This window comes from Coenobita brevimanus, chromosome 83 (genome assembly GCF_032717465.1).
Source record: "Coenobita brevimanus isolate Jiangsu-jjx chromosome 83, ASM3271746v2, whole genome shotgun sequence".
NCBI classification, from domain to species: domain Eukaryota; kingdom Metazoa; phylum Arthropoda; class Malacostraca; order Decapoda; family Coenobitidae; genus Coenobita; species Coenobita brevimanus.
Genome location: NC_137036.1, coordinates 14,328,812 through 14,346,775, shown reverse-complemented (window position 1 = coordinate 14,346,775; position 17,964 = coordinate 14,328,812). Strand labels below are relative to the sequence as shown.

Sequence of the window (17,964 nt, the reverse complement as noted above, 5' to 3'; positions counted from 1 at the left end):
GAGGGATACTGTTTTTCTTATATACTTTTCTTTCGCCTCTCTCTCTCTTCCTCTCCCTTTCTCTCTCTCTAAAATGAAGATTGAGATGAGATACTTATATTTTCCATCCAGTATTTTCCTCTCTCTTATTTGTTCTAGTAATTTCAGAGAGAGAGAGAGAGAGAGAGAGAGGAAATATTATTGGTCTAATATTCCCTCTCTTCTTTTTTTTTTGAGTTCCATATTTTTTCATCTTCAAAAAAAAAGATAAAATGAAGATTGAAAGATAGAAATAATTTTTTCTGGCTAATATATTCTCTTCCACATGTTTCTCTCTAAAAATATTCTTTAACCTTTTTTCTATCTAAAATTATCTCTCACCTTTCCATCTATTTTCTCTCTCCTTATCTTCTGTCTAATATCCTCTGTCACTTCCTCTGTCTGACATTTTCTCTCTCTCCTTATCTTCTGTCTAGTAATTTCTGTCGCCTCTTCTGACTGATATTTCACCATTTTCTATCTTATATTTCTCTCTCACCTTTTTTCTCTCAAATAGTTTCTGTCACCTCTTCTGTCTGTCTGAATTTCTCTATCCCTGCTTTCTGTCTGACATCTGTTTCATCCTTTTTCTGTCTAATATTTCCTGTCTCCTGTCTTTTTTTAAACCCTGCTTTCTATCTGATGTCTGTTTCACCCCTCTCTCTGTCTAAACATCTCTCTCTCTTACTCCCAAATTAACAGCGAGTGATGGACGGATAGAGTAGCATTCCATTTAGCTTTTTCCCTGCCCAATACACACGGGAAATAATTGAAGGCTGGAGGTCGGAAATACCCCCTTTTTTGAGCTTGCTATCCTTGTCATATTATTTGCTGTCATGTTTTCAGTCTGTCATTTTCTCTCTCTATTTCTCTTTCACCCTTTTTCTCTCTAATATTTCTCTCTCTTTTTCTCTCTCTCACTTCCCTTCATCTCAAAATAAGTGAAGAATGAGGAGTTTGTTTTTTATCATAATTCACTGTCATCTTTTTCTGATATTTTTTTACCCAAGGAAATTAAGTGGGGAAAGCAGATATTTATTATTATTATTATTATTATTATTATTATTATTATTATTATTATTATCATCATTACTAATACTACTGCTACTGCTACTACTACTATTATTATCATTACTGTTATTACTATCATCGTCATCATTATTATTATTATTATTATCATTATTATTATTATTATTATTATTATTATTATTATTATTTTGCCTTCACCTATTATACTCTCTGACAATTCTCTTTCTCACCAAGCAAAAGACGTGTGGATATTAATATACTCTTTGGTCTATTTTCTCTTTAATATTTTTGGAATTAATAATATTTTTCAGGTTAACTTTCTGTCCAGTATTTCTCGTCTTTATTTCAATTTAATATTCCTCTCCCACACAGAACTATATAAGCCAGCTCTGTGTCACGCTATCAATATCCTCTCTTTCTGTCTCTGTCTCTGTCTGTCTGTCTGTCTCTTATAGTGTATGTGTGTTTGTTTGTGTTGGCGTCCAAAAAATGGCAGTGCAGTGGAAGACAGTCTCTCTCTCTCTCTCCCTCCCTCTCTCTCTCTCTCTCTCTCTCTCTCTCTCTCTCTCTCTCTCTCCCTCTCTCTCTCTCTCTGAAAGCCTCGTAGGGTATGTGATTTTACTGTAATGGATATTTGAAAAGTTGCTGTGCAGTGAATATTTGTAGTTTACATTACGCTGCTCTCTCTCTGTCTCTGCCTGCCTGTCTCTCTGTCTGTCTGCCTGTCTGTCTATCTGTCTGTCTGTCTCCATATCTATCTGTCTGTCTGTCTGTCTGTCTGTCTGTCTGTCTGTCACTCACCGACACACAACATACATGCGTCTTACACTGCCACACCACACACTGCCACACCACACACTGCCACACTTTAGTACCACACTTCACACTGCCACACCTCACACTGCCACACCACACACTGCCACACCACACACTGCCACACCACACACTGCCAAACCACACACTGCCACACCACACACTGCCACACTTTAGCACCACATCTCACACTGCCACACCACATACTGCCACATCTCACACTGCCACACCACATACTGCCACATCTTATTACCACACTTCTTTCTACCACACCTATCTCCTACCACAGCGTCTTTCATAACAAACTGTCCTTTAAGTATTAGCCTATCTCTCTGTCTATAACCTGACACCTTAATTCCGAAAAGGATGCCCACAAAGGAAATCGCCTCCACGTCCCCTTGTCCTGCATCAGGCTATCCTCTCCCCAACTCACACACACACCTGTTTCATATACCGCCCCATCCCTCCAATTCATCCTCAGCCTCCTTCTCGCCCCACCCTCCATCTCACTCTCTCCTTGTCAGTCTCTCATTCTCCAACCTCTCAACATTTTCCCTTCCCCTCCTTCACTTTCATCTCTCTCTCTCTCTCTCTCTCTCTCTCTCTCTCTCTCTCTCTCTCTCTCTCTCTCTCTCTCTCTCTCTCTCTCTCTCTCTCACCCAAAGGAATAAGCTGAAGGATTTTTTTCTTAATGTAAATCCTATCAGCAAAGGATTTAACTCAGCTCGGAGGGAACAACAGTAATCAACAACAACAACAACATCTCTTTCGTATTCCGATCGTTTAAGGAAGCTCTCAACACCTCTTCCTTAGCGATTTATTTTTGGCTATTGCTGGTTACTATTCGTCTATACGTTATTTATGTAGAGTATGTTGATGTTCGAGGGATTTATATAACACAGGATAAGTCGGGAAGGCGTACTATGCAAAATAAATCCCTTAGGAAAAGCAAGGTGTAATAAGCAAAATAAATCGCTTAGGAAAAGGTGTTAGGGAGCTTCCATGGCCGACAAGAATACGGGTTATAGGCTTCCTTTACCCCTTCACTACGGGTCTCACACCTGTAGAGAATATTTTACCTCCTCTACCTGTCTCTTTCCTCTGTCTAATATTTCTAAGCTGAGAGAGGCTTGGTGTGTTTCTCTGACTTTTGATGATTCTCCTTGATATATGTTCGGGACACACACACACACACACACACACACACACACACACACACACACACACACACACACACACACACACACACACACACAAGCAGTAGAGGAAGTGGAAACACACACACACACACACACACAAGCAGTAGAGGAAGTGGAAACACACACACACACACACACACACACACACACACGTAAACTCCTAAAAATATACTGGCTGGAGAAAAATTATTTTTTATTTTCTCTTGCCAAAATTACTCTGCGTTCACGAATTCATTTTACTGTCGGATTTTTCAAAGTTCATATGCAGCTGCGTATGTTGATTTTTGAGTTAATTTGGGTTGTATATTGCTTTCCTTTTTATTTTCCTATTTAGGTGGTGGCGACCATCATCCACTCACTTGATGTAGTGCTGCCTACTTCTTCCTTAGCCTGTATCATTCTTTTTCTGTGCCTGTCCTCCTCTCTTCCTATTTCTCCCATCTTTCCTGTCACTTCTTATTGCTTTTCTTTCCTTTTCAGATGGCTTTACATTGAGTGACAAGCCAAATGGTTTCCTGTAAGCCAAGAAACCATTTACAACGCTGGGTGGTAACCATATAACCAAACCATACGTGCTCCCTACGTGTCAACAAGTGGGTTGATGGAGGGTTAGTGCCCCTCCCCGTAGAACAACTAACTCAAAGTAAAATGGCCACCCCTTAAGGGATTATGGCGTCTGGCGATAGATAGATAGATAGATAGATTTTCCTATTTTTCGTTGGCTACTGATGTGTTTGGAGATGTGGAAAGGACGAAGGTACTTGGAATTGTAAATGAGGTGGTGATGATTGAGTTTGTACTGTGACGAAATAATGGTTTGAACACAGCAAAATTCTACCAGTACACATCCACATGGCACAAATAGCACTGGTACACCTTTGGCTAATTAATAAGTAGATAGATAGATAGACAGATAGATAGACAGGTAAATATAGATGGACAGGTACATATATAGACTGATACAATGTTTTTAATGTTAGAATAGCCCGTTCCCGAGACCCAGTGGTTCTCCTACATACTCGTATTATACATCTCCACATGTCACCACTTCTGCACTAACACCCACCACCCATACTGAATACATGCTAGGGCTGTCTCCATACAGGACTGGTGTACTGGTATTAGTGGGGGTATTTTGCGACCTGTTGATAGATGGAATGATAGACAAACAGAGACAGACAGACAGACAGACAGAGAGGTACAGATAGATAGATAAAGTACACAAATAGACAGGTACACTGATAGATAACAACGTAAATACTGACCCGCAATGATAGGATCGCCAGGTGTCAACGCAGGTGAGGGGGGCTCGGCAGGTGACATTAGTACAAGAAGGGGGAGCGACACATCCCTCTTCGACACCCTGGAAGAGACTGGCTTGCCCCCACGCTGTACTGTTGCTGGAAGGCGGGAGAGGCACACGCTTCCCTGACACCCTCACATCATCTATGCAACCTGTGGGGGAAGATTGATGGGAGAGTGTGAGGTTAGGTTAGGTCAGGTGGCGTTAAAATTGCTTTGGTTTGGTTAGGTTGCGCTGGGTTTGGTCAGGCTATAATGGGGAAGGCCGGGTAAAGTTGAGGCGAAAATCTGAGCCATGTTGAAGTGAAAGAAGTATAGAAGGAAGGGAACAGAAAATAAATTACCTGGCGCCAGGGTTAAGGGAAAAAGATCTTGTAATGAAAGGGTTAATTTCCCTAGTCGTGCACACCTGCTTGATCTTAAAGAGACTCCAAGGTAAAGGAATTCTGGCTTGGTCTGTGTGCGTGTGTGTGTGTGTGTGTGTGTGTGTGTGTGTGTGTGTGTGTGTGTGTGTGTGTGTGTGTTTTCAGTATGTATGTAGGTAGACTATGTGTTTATATGCATGTAATTTATGTACAGAGGGTAAGAGTGTACGTGGCTGAGTTTGTATGTATGATAATGTGCAAGTGATTTTACAATACTGCTCCAAGGTATAAAGAACGCACTATAACGCGAACAGAAAATACGTATGCATGTGTAAGACTCAATAAAACTCGTATATACATCAATGAAACATCTCAGTATAGGTGTGTGATCAAAAAATACACCTGTCCCCTCATACAACACATCCAAGTCCCACTATACGCATATGTAGCCAAATCTATCTATCGATCATACATGCATCTCCGTATATGCGTGTGTGGCCAATAACACATGCATCTTATCAGGGTAATCACTCAAACGCCAGTGTTGAGCCAATTCCCTCCACTCCACACCCAAGCCTAATTACTCCACTCCACTCCACACCCCAGCCTCATGACTCTGCCCCACTCCACACCCCGATTACCTCGCTCCACACAACTCCACTCCACTCCACACCCCAGTCTCATGACTCTGACCCACTCCACACCCCGATTACCCCGCGCCACACAACTCCACTCCACTCCACACTCCACCTGATTACTCTGCCATCATGCGTGTTCACTGCTAATAATTTCCTACGTGGACTGGGCAGAAATAATGAGAGAAATAATGATGGCTTTCTGCCTGAGCTGCCCAAACTCTGTCACTAATCGGATTTTTTTCCTGTTGTACTAAAGTTTTGTGTGTGTGAGGATCTGGCACACACACACACACACACACACACACACACACACACACACACACACACACACACACACACACACACACACACACACACACACACACACACACACACACACCTTACCTTACTTTAGTCCATAACATACTCGTAAAAGTCGTGGAAGTGTCTTTCTGTCTGTGTCTGTCTGTCTGTCAGTCTCTCTCTCTCTCTCTCTCTCTCTCTCTCTCTCTCTCTCTCTCTCTCTCTCTCTCTCTCTCTCACCTTCATGGTAGTCTCCGTGGATCTTGAACACGCTCACACCAACATACTCAGGCGCCCCTCCCACGTGTACACCTTCTTGTTTATCAACTTTAAGATACTGCCTTCCTTCTAAAGACAGCGAGGCATTGTACAAGTCTCCTTCACCGTCGTCCACAGCCAGTATGGTAGCAGAGCCGTGCCTGTGGGAGAAGGAAGATGGGGAAATAGTATATGTTTGTCATCATCATCATTATCATCGTCATCATCGTCCCCATCATCTTTTCAAGGGTACGGATCAATTATTCAGTAACATAAATCATCATCAATCATCATTATCATTATCGTCATCATCATTGGGGTGAGGAAGGCAAAAACTTAATAATCTTCATCTGGTGTGGTGTGGGAGGTTGATTGTGTGGTGTGGTGTGGTGTGGTGTGGGAGGCTGCCTGTGTGGTATGGTGTGGCGTGGTGTAGAAGGATGACTGTGTGGTGTGGTGAGGTTTGCTATAGTGTGGTGTGGTGTGGTGTGGGAGGCTGATTGTGTGGTGTGGTGTGGTGTGGTTGCTATAGCGTGGTGTGGTGTGGTGTGGAAGGCTGATTGTGTGGTGTGGTGTGGTGTGGTAGGATGACTGTGTGGTGTGGTGTGGTATAGTGTGGTATGCTATAGTGTGGTATGCTATAGTGTGGTGTGGGGTGGTATGGAAGGCTGATTGTGTGGTGTGGTGTGGAAGTGTGGGAGGCTGACTGTGTGGTGTGGTGTGATATAGTGTGGTGCGGTGTGCCGTAGTGTGGCGTACAGTATCCCACCCTCAGTACAAAGCAGTTACAAAATTACACCTGAGTACAAAGCATAATCCTAACCAACTTCAGTCTCTCTACATGACCCCTGGCGATATTACAACATTAATGCGATGCAGGTTTCGGCTATGCAATTTTTTCCAGCGGGCTCCTTGCTTGTGTTTTTGCTTGCATGACCTCGAGGGAAGCCAGATATGCATATTAATCCCTGAACTACCCTGGGATTTTTCTCTCATAAAGTTAACTGTGCCAGATATGAAACTAAGCCACACTAAATCAATTAAGTGGCTGAGTTAAGGCTTTCTCTGTTGTTTAAAAATTGGTAGGAGGGAAAGGATAAACAAAAGATGTGTTATTATGCGGCTCGTTCTGTCATCCCCAGGAGTTCTATCCCTACTCAGTAACGACCTCTCTCTCTCTCTCTCTCTCTCTCTCTCTCTCTCTCTCTCTCTCTCTCTCAACACCCTAAACAGAGACTAAGCGATCCGCCAGATTTTCTAACAAACCATCCAGTCATATACGGAGTCTGAAAAATAGCGCCCATTTATAACAATACACTCTCACTTTTTCTCTCCCAGCCTCTCCCTCTCTCTCTCTCTCTCTCTCTCTCTCTCTCTCTCTCTCTCTCTCTCTCTCTCTCTCTCTCTCTGGTGTGGGATGCTACGTGACGGTGTGGGGAAAATGAGTTGTTTCTGAGCCGTATTTTGTGACATACTCTTTCTCCTCTAACTTGGCCTAAATTATCATCACTCCGTCGTCAATACCGTGTTGTGGCAAAGGATTAACCATGGAAAATGATGCTAGTCACGAAGAAGTGCTAGTAACGCCACGGTATTGTCTTAAATCTGTCACTGAACCACGTGAGGGCAACTGGAATTATCTATAGTGTTATTTACCTTAACTTGGTCTAAAATTGTCATCTTTCTATCCTGGGTGCTGAGTTGTAGCGACAGATTAGCACTAGGCTGTGGTGCTAGTCACGATGAAGTGCTCTGGAAAGAATGTAGAGCCGTAGCATTCTCTCTTCCTGCCACTGAGCTACATGAAACAGGCTGCAAAAGGACGAAAATCTGAGCCAAGTTAGAGGAAAGGAGGTGCAGCGAGAAAGAGGTGCCAGGGAGCTTGCTTCATTAAGAACATTCGCCTTTTTTCCCGCCTACCTAAGCCTGATTAATCTCTGCTCCGCTACCCCTATACTCGCCTCCCACGCTTGCGAAAAAAAAGCAACAGATTACGTGATGTGGACGGAATTCACCCATTTTTCGTGGTCATGCATTTCAAAGGGCGTATGTGTGAGTTTCCCTTTTTCTCTTCCATTTTTTTTTTTCAACGTTCGATCTATGGGTGGAATGAAAAAGAGGCCAGTCAGCGTTATCTGTGTCTATCCTGCATCATTTATTCATTTCCTACTCCCTGTGCTACACCCACGCCCACACCAGCAGACAGACAGCGTTAGCAATGTCTCTCCTTCATCATTTATTCATTTCCTACTCCCACTGCCACACCCACGCCCACACCAGCAGACAGACAGCGTTAGCAATGTCTCACCTTCATCATTTATTCATTTCCTACTCCCCATGCTACACCCACGCCCACACCAGCACACACAGCCTTCCTAGTACCACATAAGCTACTGCCAAGCGAGTCTCTAGTGAGGCTGTATTTACGAACCCTCCTGTAGCCGGGATCCGAACCTCATCTCATAAATAATCCATCGCATGTGTGGTTTCCGATACTGCAACACAACAGGGGGGCCATTTTTAGGGGATTCTGGGTAAATTTAAGAGTTTCCGACCCTCCGCTCCGGGAATATATGAGTTTGTTGTCAATATCCAGTACTGTTTGAGAATGCACGCGACTCCACTGGTTATACAAGCGTCCCTCAGCTACTTCCCTATCCCCTGAATGAAGGACGGACTGCAAGGGAAGGGGAACTTAAGCCTGTAGTCTACGGGGTTCCCTTCTCAAATGAACACAAAGCCAACACACCACCACCACCCCCACCACCACCACAACACCAACTGTCTTCCTCATCCCCAGAAATTACGACGGCGGGAAGCAAGAGGAGGGGAACTTAAGCCTGCAGTCTACGGGGTTCCCTTCTCAAATGAACCCAGAGCCACCACCACACAACACCACAAACAACAACAACAACAAGATGAGGCAGGAAAAATACCCGAACAGTTGACATGGAAGTTGAAAAATATGAAAATAGTCACCAGCAGTAGGAATAAATCAGAATAGAGTACCATTGTCTCAAAAGCGAAATAAATCTACCATAATATATACAGCAGTGTCAAGGAATAAATTTAGCTGAAAATACACAGCAGGGAGCCTACCAAGTCCACGAGATTAGAGTCCCGTGCCAGGGCCTCGAACAATGAGGTATGAGGACGCGCAAACAGAGAGACACAATGAGATGGAGATATGGCTGGTTATGCTCACGGTCTCCACTCTGTATGCCATCCACTCATGCAATGGGGCGGTGTGTGTGTGTGTGTGTGTGTGTGTGTGTGTGTGTGTGGAGGGGGTGAGAGTGTTGTGTGAGGAAGGTTAGGGTGTGTGTCAGTGTGTGAGGGGGGTGTCAGGGATTTTGTGTGTGTGTGTGTGTGTGTGTGTGTGTGTGTGTGTGTGTGTGTGTGTGTGTGTGTGTGTGTGTGTGTGTGTGTGTGTGTGTGTGTGTGTGTGTGTGTGTGTGTGTGTGTGTGTGTGTGTGTGTGTGTGTGTGTGAAGATTAATCCCCTTCACTCCACTGACGTACAGGGTTATTTATTACACAGCCAAAATCTCTTCATTACCTGCATGCTTGTCTGTCTGCTTCCTTCCTTCCTTCCATGTAAGTATGTATGTGTGTATGTGTGTATGTATGTATGTATGTATGTGTGTATGTGTGTATGTTGTATGTATGTATGTATGTATGTATGTATGCAGCTGTAACATCCAATTCCTGTAGCATTTTTAGCGAGGCCGGTGCGTGACATAAGGACCTCGGGGGTGTGGGGTGCAGCTGAGTACTAGACAGTTGCCCTATATCTATCCATCTATCTATCTATCTATCTATCTACTCCAGCCTATTTTCCTTACCTAGCAGCTGTAACAGAGTGCCACACCCCATCAGTCAACGTGGCACGTGTGAGGCATAAGGACCTCGGCGGTGTGGGGTGCAGCTGCAGAACGAGACACAGCTGGCCACGCATCAGCTGCAAGGCCAGGCGATCTCTCCCGTGCTGAGATGAAAGGACAACCAGCTCCCCTCGTCTTCGCCACGTACGGAACCTGTAGAGATAATATGAGACTGATAAATGAAGGAGAAACAGCTGCACAATGAAAGAAAATGCAGCTGCAAAATGGAAGGGGTGCAGCTGCATTTTTGATTATTTTTTTAATGCAGGTCAGTTCGTTTCCACCACGTACGGAACCTGAAGAGAAGATTGTAGACTGATAAAGGAAGGGGAAACAGCTGCACAATGAAAGAAAAAGCAGCTGCAAGATGGAAGGGGTGCAGCTGCATTTTTTATTAATAAATGAAACAGCTGAATTCGTCTCTGCCATGAACGGAACCTGTAGAGAGGATTTTAGACTGATAAATGAAAGAGTGACAGCTGTAAAATGAGAGTGACAGCTGTAAAATGAGAGTGACAGCTGTAAAATGAGAGTGACAGCTGTAAAATGAGAGTGACAGCTGTAAAGTGAGAGTGACAGCTGTAAAATGAGAGTGACAGCTGTAAAATGAGAGTGACAGCTGTAAAATGAGAGTGACAGCTGTAAAATGAGAGTGACAGCTGTAAAATGAGAGTGACAGCTGTAAAATGAGAGTGACAGCTGTAAAATGAGAGTGACAGGTGTAAAATGAGAGTGACAGCTGTAAAATGAGAGTGACAGCTGTAAAATGAGAGTGACAGGTGTAAAATTAGTGACAGCTTTAACATGAAAGAGTGACAGCTGTAACATGAAAGAGTGACAGCTGTAACATGAAAGAGTGACAGCTGTAAAATGGAAGAGTGACAGCTGTAAAGTGAAAGAGAAACAGCTGCAAAATAAAAGAGTGACAGCTGTAAAATGAGTGACAGCTGTAAAGTGAAAGAGAGACAGCTGTAACATGAAAGAGTGACAGCTGTAAAATGAAAGAGAAACAGCTGCAAAATAAAAGAGTGACGGTGTAAAATGAGAGTGACAGCTGTAAAATGAGAGTGACAGCTGTAACATGAAAGTGACAGCTGTAAAATGGAAGAGTGACAGCTGTAAAATGGAAGAGTGACAGCTGTAAAATGGAAGTGACAGCTGTAAAGTGAAAGAGAAACAGCTGCAAAATAAAAGAGTGACAGCTGTAAAATGAGAGTGACAGCTGTAAAATGAATGAGTGACAGCTGTAAAATGAGAGTGACAGCTGTAAAATGAAAGAATGACGCTGTAAAATGAGAGTGACAGCTGTAACATGAAAGAGTGACAGCTGTAACATGAAAGAGTGACGCTGTAAAATGGAAGAGTGACAGGTGTAACATGAAAGAGTGACAGCTGTAAAATGGAAGAGTGACAGGTGTAAAATGAGAGTGACAGCTGTAACATGAAAGAGTGACAGCTGTAACATGAAAGAGTGACAGCTGTAAAATGGAAGAGTGACAGCTGTAACATGAAAGAGTGACAGCTGTAAAATGGAAGAGTGACAGCTGTAAAGTGAGAGTGACAGCTGTAAAATGAGAGTGACAGCTGTAAAATGAGAGTGACAGGTGTAACATGAAAGAGTGACAGCTGTAAAATGAAAGTGACAGCTGTAAAATGAATGAGTGACAGCTGTAAAATGAAAGAGTGACAGGTGTAAAATGAATGAGTGACAGGTGTAAAATGAAAGAGTGACAGCTGTAACATGAAAGAGTGACAGCTGTAAAATGGAAGAGTGACAGCTGTAAAATGAAAGTAAGAGCTGTAAAATGAATGACAGGTGTAAAATAAAAGAGTGACAGCTGTAAAATGAAAGAGTGACAGCTGTAACATGAAAGAGTGACAGCTGTAAAATGAAAGAGTGACAGCTGTAAAATGAAAGAGTGACAGCTGTAAAATGAAAGAGTGACAGCTGTAAAATGAGAGTGACAGCTGTAAAATGAGAGTGACAGCTGTAAAATGAGAGTGACAGCTGTAAAATGAGTGACAGCTGTAAAATGAGAGTGACAGCTATAAAATGAGAGTGACAGGTGTCAAATGAGAGTGACAGCTGTAAAATGAAAGAGTACTGCTGCGTTGTAAGAAAATATTGACACTAGAATACGATGCTAGTCACGAAGAAGTGCCATGGAAAGGATGTTGAGCCATAGTACTGTCTTCATCTGCCACTGAGCTCCGTGAAATAAGCTGTAAAAGGACGAAAATCTGGGCCAAGTTAAGTGAAAGGAGTACAGTGATGATGATGATGATGATGATGATGATGATGATGATGATGATGATGATGATGATGATGATGATGGTTAGGGTGATCATTTCTACCACCAAAAAAAATAATCAAACAACAGAATGACCTGTCGTAGCGAAAGGGGTCAATAAGTTCACCCACACGACTTACTGATTAAAGGTACGGTTGAAGTGGGCAGGTAAAGATGGGCTGCCGATCCGTAAGTCTTAAAAAACAATGATAACACCGAGGACTATCAACCCTATCGCAGAGTTAAATATGGGGTCAGTCGGTCTCTGAAATTGGATGTGTGTGTGTGTGTGTGTGTGTGTGTGTGTGTGTGTGTGTGTGTGTGTGGAGGGGTGTTTTGTGTGTGTCGGGGGGTTGAGTGGGTGTGTGTGTGGGGAAGTGTGAATGTTTGTGGTGTGTGTGTGTGTGTGTGTGTGTGTGTGTGTGTGTGTGTGTGTGTGTGTGTGTGTGTGTGTGTGTGTGTTAAATGCAACTAAAAGGCAGTGTAGACAGAACTAATGAATACCTGCAATGTTTGATTTGTGCAGGCAGTCTGATTGAACGTTAGGGAATATACGGGTAAAGCAGTATACGAAAATAAACACACACACACACACACACACACACACACACACACACACACACACACACACACACACACACACACACACACACACACACACACACACACACACACACACACACACACATACACACACACACACACACACACACACACACACACACAGAAAACAATAACAACAATAATAATAATAACGCAGCCTAATATTATCTCGCTCTCTTACTCCCTCTCTCTCGGTAAAATAAATTCGTTCACTAGAGTTGTCCCAGTGCTGAGAGGGCTAATGGAGGAAGTAAAAGCATCACCTGAGCCCTTATTCTCGTTGGTTAAGGAAGCTCCCTAACACCTTTTCCTAAGCGATTTATACGGGACAAGAATACGAGACCTGGTATCTCTCTCATGCCATTTAATAACGTCCTCGCCTCACCCCCACCCCTCCCTTACCCCTCACCCCACCCCATCCACCCCCTCCTACCCCACCCTTACCCCCACCCAACCCCTCCTACCCCACCCTCACCCCCACCCACCCCCTCCTTCCCCACCCTCACCCTCCCATCCTCATCTCCACTCAACCATCTCTCTTAATTCCTACCCCGACCCCACCTTCACCCCACCCCTCCTGCCCCCTCCTACCCCACCCTTACCCCCACCCACTCCCCCACCCCCCACCCAGCCAGCCCACACAGATGCTAAAGAAATACACAAACTTCAATATCGAATTTCCTTCCACAACGTCCAATTCCTGTAGTATTTTTAGCATGAGAGAGAGAGAGAGAGAGAGAGAGCAACCTGATGGCGAAGGACAGGGTGACATGGAGGCGATTTGTGTGTGGCCACCCCTTTCAGGACTAATTACAGCATTTGAGAGAGAGAGAGAGAGAGAGAGAGAGAGAGAGAGAGAGAGAGAGAGTAACCTGATGGCGGAGGACAGGGTGACATGAAGGCGATTTGTTTGTGGCCACCCCTTTCAGGACTAATTAGAGCATTTAAGAGAGAGAGAGAGAGAGAGAGAGAGAGAGAGAGCAACCTGATGGCGAAGGACAGGGTGACATGGAGGCGATTTGTTTGTGGCCACCCCTTTCAGGATTAGAGCATTTAAGAGAGAGAGAGAGAGAGAGAGAGAGAGAGAGAGAGAGACAGACAGAGAGACAGAGACAGAGACAGAGAGAGAGAGAGAGCAACCTGATGGCGAAGGACAGGGTGACATGGAGGCGATTTGTTTGTGGCCACCCCTTTCAGGATTCTATTTAACACAGTAAATAAGATAAATAAAAGCAAAAAAGATGTTCTCCGTAGTAAAGACACTGAATAAAGGAACTATCGTGAATATCAAGCGGAAAAATAGCACAGAATGAAATCTAGAAGGGAAGACCTCGCTGGAGATGGGAGTGGAGGCGTGAGGGATTGGAATTTGAGAGGGATTAGAGGGAAAGGGTGAGAGGGGACAGAGTATTCCAACTTTGATTTATCAGGAGGGAGGCAAAACTGGTCCCCAAAACAGCACCAAACACCTTTAAAACAGACAAAAACACCGATTTGGTCGGCCTATCACGGCGGGGCGAAAAAGAACAATGTTGGAAGGGAGAGTCTGTGAGTATGAGTCCCTGTTTCTCTGTTTTGATTTTGAACAGCTATGAGGGATACATGGGGCAGAAGTAAACACATAATCAGCCCCTTGTCTACCGGGGCACCTGTCGCAGGGGTAGACCAAGGAATACAAGGGGTGGATCAAGGAATACAAGGGGTGGATCAAGGAACAGAAGCCTTGATAGTAGAAGTGTGAATCCAGTAGACGTCGCCAATGTCTGAACTACTTTTGGACATCTGCTTCGGGCTGGGTGCGTGGGTCTTGATGATGCTTCTTTATTGTGGGAGAAGGTGGAGGTTCGATGGCACTAGATCATAAGTATGGGCAGGACAGGGCAGAAGATTCAAGTGCTAAGTGTTAGAGAGATTCACTGTGGCATGAGAAGTATCAAGTAGGGCACTTATAGACCACAAGAAACACACACACACACACACACACACACACACACACACACACACACACACACACACACACACACACACACACACACACACACACACACACACACACACACACACACAACGAAAGTGGTGTGAATGATAGGGCCAACTTACGTAGCTGCGACGTGGAGAGGTGGCAGGGGCGTGGGTTGCTTTAGATAGCTTAGGTTAGGTTTGTTTCAGTCTGGTTTAGGGAGGGTTGGGTTAGGACAGGCTAGAGGCGATAAATCCACCAATAACACCTGGCACAGACCTACCTTAAGCTGAGTGAGGTGGTATATGCGAGGGGCGTGAACGATAAAGCCAACTTGACATAGCTGTTGACGTGGAAGGTGGAGGGTGTAGTGGGTGTTGCACAGTCCTCCCCACTCCACCCCGGCTCACACTCACACCTTAATGATCCTGGAGTGCCCTCACACCTGTAGGAATGCAATTAGTATCGGTATTATTCATTTATTATCATATTTATCCTCTCGCTTCCTCATCCTCTCCTCGCCTATACTTTCCTCCCCTTTCCTATCCTAAGCTAGCCTAACTTAACTTAAACTTGGTGTGGAAGGGGTGCTTTTGTGGTGTGGTGTGGTGAATGGTGTGCTGTGGTGTTAGACGGAAATTCTGTGTGGTGTAGTGTGGTAAGGCATAGATGAAATCGCCACAGTTTATGGAAGTAAAACACCTAATCTCTGAAAAACAAAATCACCCTCCACACCACACATCGCACCACACACCACATCACCCTCTCACACCACAGCTCACAAAATTGTCCTTCACACCACATCACACTACAACACATCATACCACCTCACACCACACCACACCAAACCATACCACACCATGGGCATTAACCTAAGGGCCCTGAAGCTCCCGCATCTGGTGATTTTGCATAATATTTACCTTGACAGAGATCCATTGGCAGATAATTTTGAGTTTGAGAGAGACATTTTCGAAGTGAAGGGGTAAGAAGCAGTCTTCATTATTCCCGTCACTAAATTCTACCAAATCCAGTGAAGGAATAACACACACACACACACACACACACACACACACACACACACACACACACACACACACACACACACACACACACACACACACACACACACACACACACACAACCTACACCCCACACACAGAGATCATGCTTTATTACAAATGAAACTGGCTCGCTTACACACACACACACACACACACACACACACACACACGCACACACACACACACACACACACACACACACACACACACACACACACACCTACACCCCCCCACACACACACGTCACGGTGTTGAAAAGATTAAAGACATAAGAGGATTCTGCTCCGGCCCATCTCCCTGCCACTCAGCTAAGGAATTATCGCCAAAGACACCGCCTTCCCTTACCCAAGATTAATGCTCACCTTCAATACCCATTTAAGCTCTTCCTTCCCTCTCCTCTCCCTCTTCTCTCCCTCTCAACATTTATAATTCTTCCCTTCGTCTGATCCCTAGAGTCACCCTTTAACTGGATGCCTAAAATGTTTATCACTCCCTAGATGATGACGTTGATGAAAGAGTAAAATGTATATGCAGAAACTATCATTAGATCTTTAAGCCAACTCAAATCATCTCGAAGTAGTAACTATAAGGGAAGAACCCGTCCTCATGAAGGCTAATAGTATTCAATCCTTTCTGCAAACCCTACACTCGCTCCTGATCCCCTGTGATGATTTTTAATGGCGGTTCCTGCACTTATACGACACAGGCATTCCTTTCTATTGGGGTTATGGCTAGTCGTTGTCCGTCTCTGTCTCGTGTGTGTGTGTGTGTGTGTGTGTGTGTGTGTGTGTGTGTGTGTGTGTTTTGTGTATGTGGTTTGTCCCTCATTAATTCTGTTGTCTGTCTGTCTGTGTCTCTGTCTGTCAGTCTGTCTGTCTGTCTCCAGCCCAGCACCCCTTCCCATATTGACTATGGTTACAGCGTCATTACCTAAAATCCCATAGCAATTACTGTACCTGCCATCTCCCTTTAGATGTCCTCTTTTTGATCTCTCCCTCTCTCTCTCTCTCTCTCTCTCTCTCTCTCTCTCTCTCTCTCTCTCTCTCTCTCTCTCTCTCACACACACACACACACACACACACACACACACACACACACATTCCTTCCAAGTCCACACGAACTCCCACCCCTAAACACCCCAGTACCTTACCTCGCATGTGCGCCGCAGTGGAGTCCAGAGGAGGCGCAGTTGACCGCAGGACATCCAGGTGCGCTGCGCTGACTGAGCAAACCGTGACCCAAGTCCATCAGCTGAAAACACGAAAGGGAGAAAAACAGAGTCGAATTTAAGTTCCGTTTGGACAGGTATCAAGAGAGGATGAAATAGTTGAGTTTGTAGATGATTTATTAAACGTGGAAAATCTGTTCTAAGCGCTGGAGAGAGAGAGAGAGAGAGAGAGAGAGAGGGAGAGAGAGAGGAATTCCAACTCAGACCTGCCCCTCTCTCTCTCCCACCCACAATTCAGGTCTATTGTACTTTCAGGGGAAGTGTTTTATTCTTTGAGTACACCGTGGTCCAGTTTTATCAGCTGAAAAAAAAAGGGAAGATTTTTTTGTGTGTGTGTTTTTAAATGCGACTCAGGTTAAAAAAAATATTCCCTACCCCTCTTTCCCCCTCCTCTGTCTCTGTCTCTCTCTCTCTCTCTCTCTCTCTCTATCTGTCTATCTGTCTCTCTCTGTCTGTCTGTCTCTCTCTCCCAGCTGCACGGGAAGCAATGTGGTGGAGTATCAGAAAATGACAGACTGGAAGAGGAAGAGGGAGGGGAGGGAAGATGGGGAGAAAGGGGAGAAGAGGGAAGGGAAGGGAGGGGAGAGAAGTGAGTAGGTAAGAGGAGGAGGGATGGGGTGGGAGGGAGGAGGGAAGGGGGAGGGGAGGGAGGGAAGGGAGAGGGGAGGGAGGTAGGGAAAAGGGCGGAGGGAGGGGAAGGGAAAAAAAAATTACCACAGCAAGACTACCTACAGCATGAGCAAAAAGTTCATTCACTAAGTTTATAATGCCACAGTCTGGGTTAAAAGTCACTCATGGTATTGACTACATGGTTCACTCCCCGAGGCACAAAAGTCCTCCTATCTTCTTCACATGTCACCACTTTGGCACTCACCGTCCATATTGAATACATTTTAGGACTGTCTCACTCAGGAATGGTGTGGTGGTATTTGACATGAGGAGGAGGAGGAGGAGGAGGAGGAGGAGGAGGAGGAGGAGGGAGGAGGAGGAGGGAGGAGGAGGAGGAGGAGGAGGAGGAGGAGGAGGAGGAGGAG

At 44.7% G+C, this 17,964-nt stretch overlaps 1 protein-coding gene across 1 annotated transcript in view; it reads right to left on the bottom strand.

Annotated features, from left to right (window-relative positions):
* The window catches only part of LOC145409940 (putative neural-cadherin 2), a 226,438-nt gene that overhangs the window by 7,365 nt on the left and 201,109 nt on the right, over window positions 1-17,964 (bottom strand). Inside the window, exons 23-27 of the mRNA XM_080280200.1 lie at window positions 16,853-16,953; window positions 14,925-15,086; window positions 9,749-9,940; window positions 5,887-6,065; window positions 4,325-4,514 (exon numbers count right to left, since the gene is read on the bottom strand). Of these exons, the coding sequence (XP_080136326.1) occupies window positions 4,325-4,514; window positions 5,887-6,065; window positions 9,749-9,940; window positions 14,925-15,086; window positions 16,853-16,953 (824 nt within the window). The remainder of the gene's footprint in view (window positions 1-4,324; window positions 4,515-5,886; window positions 6,066-9,748; window positions 9,941-14,924; window positions 15,087-16,852; window positions 16,954-17,964) is intronic.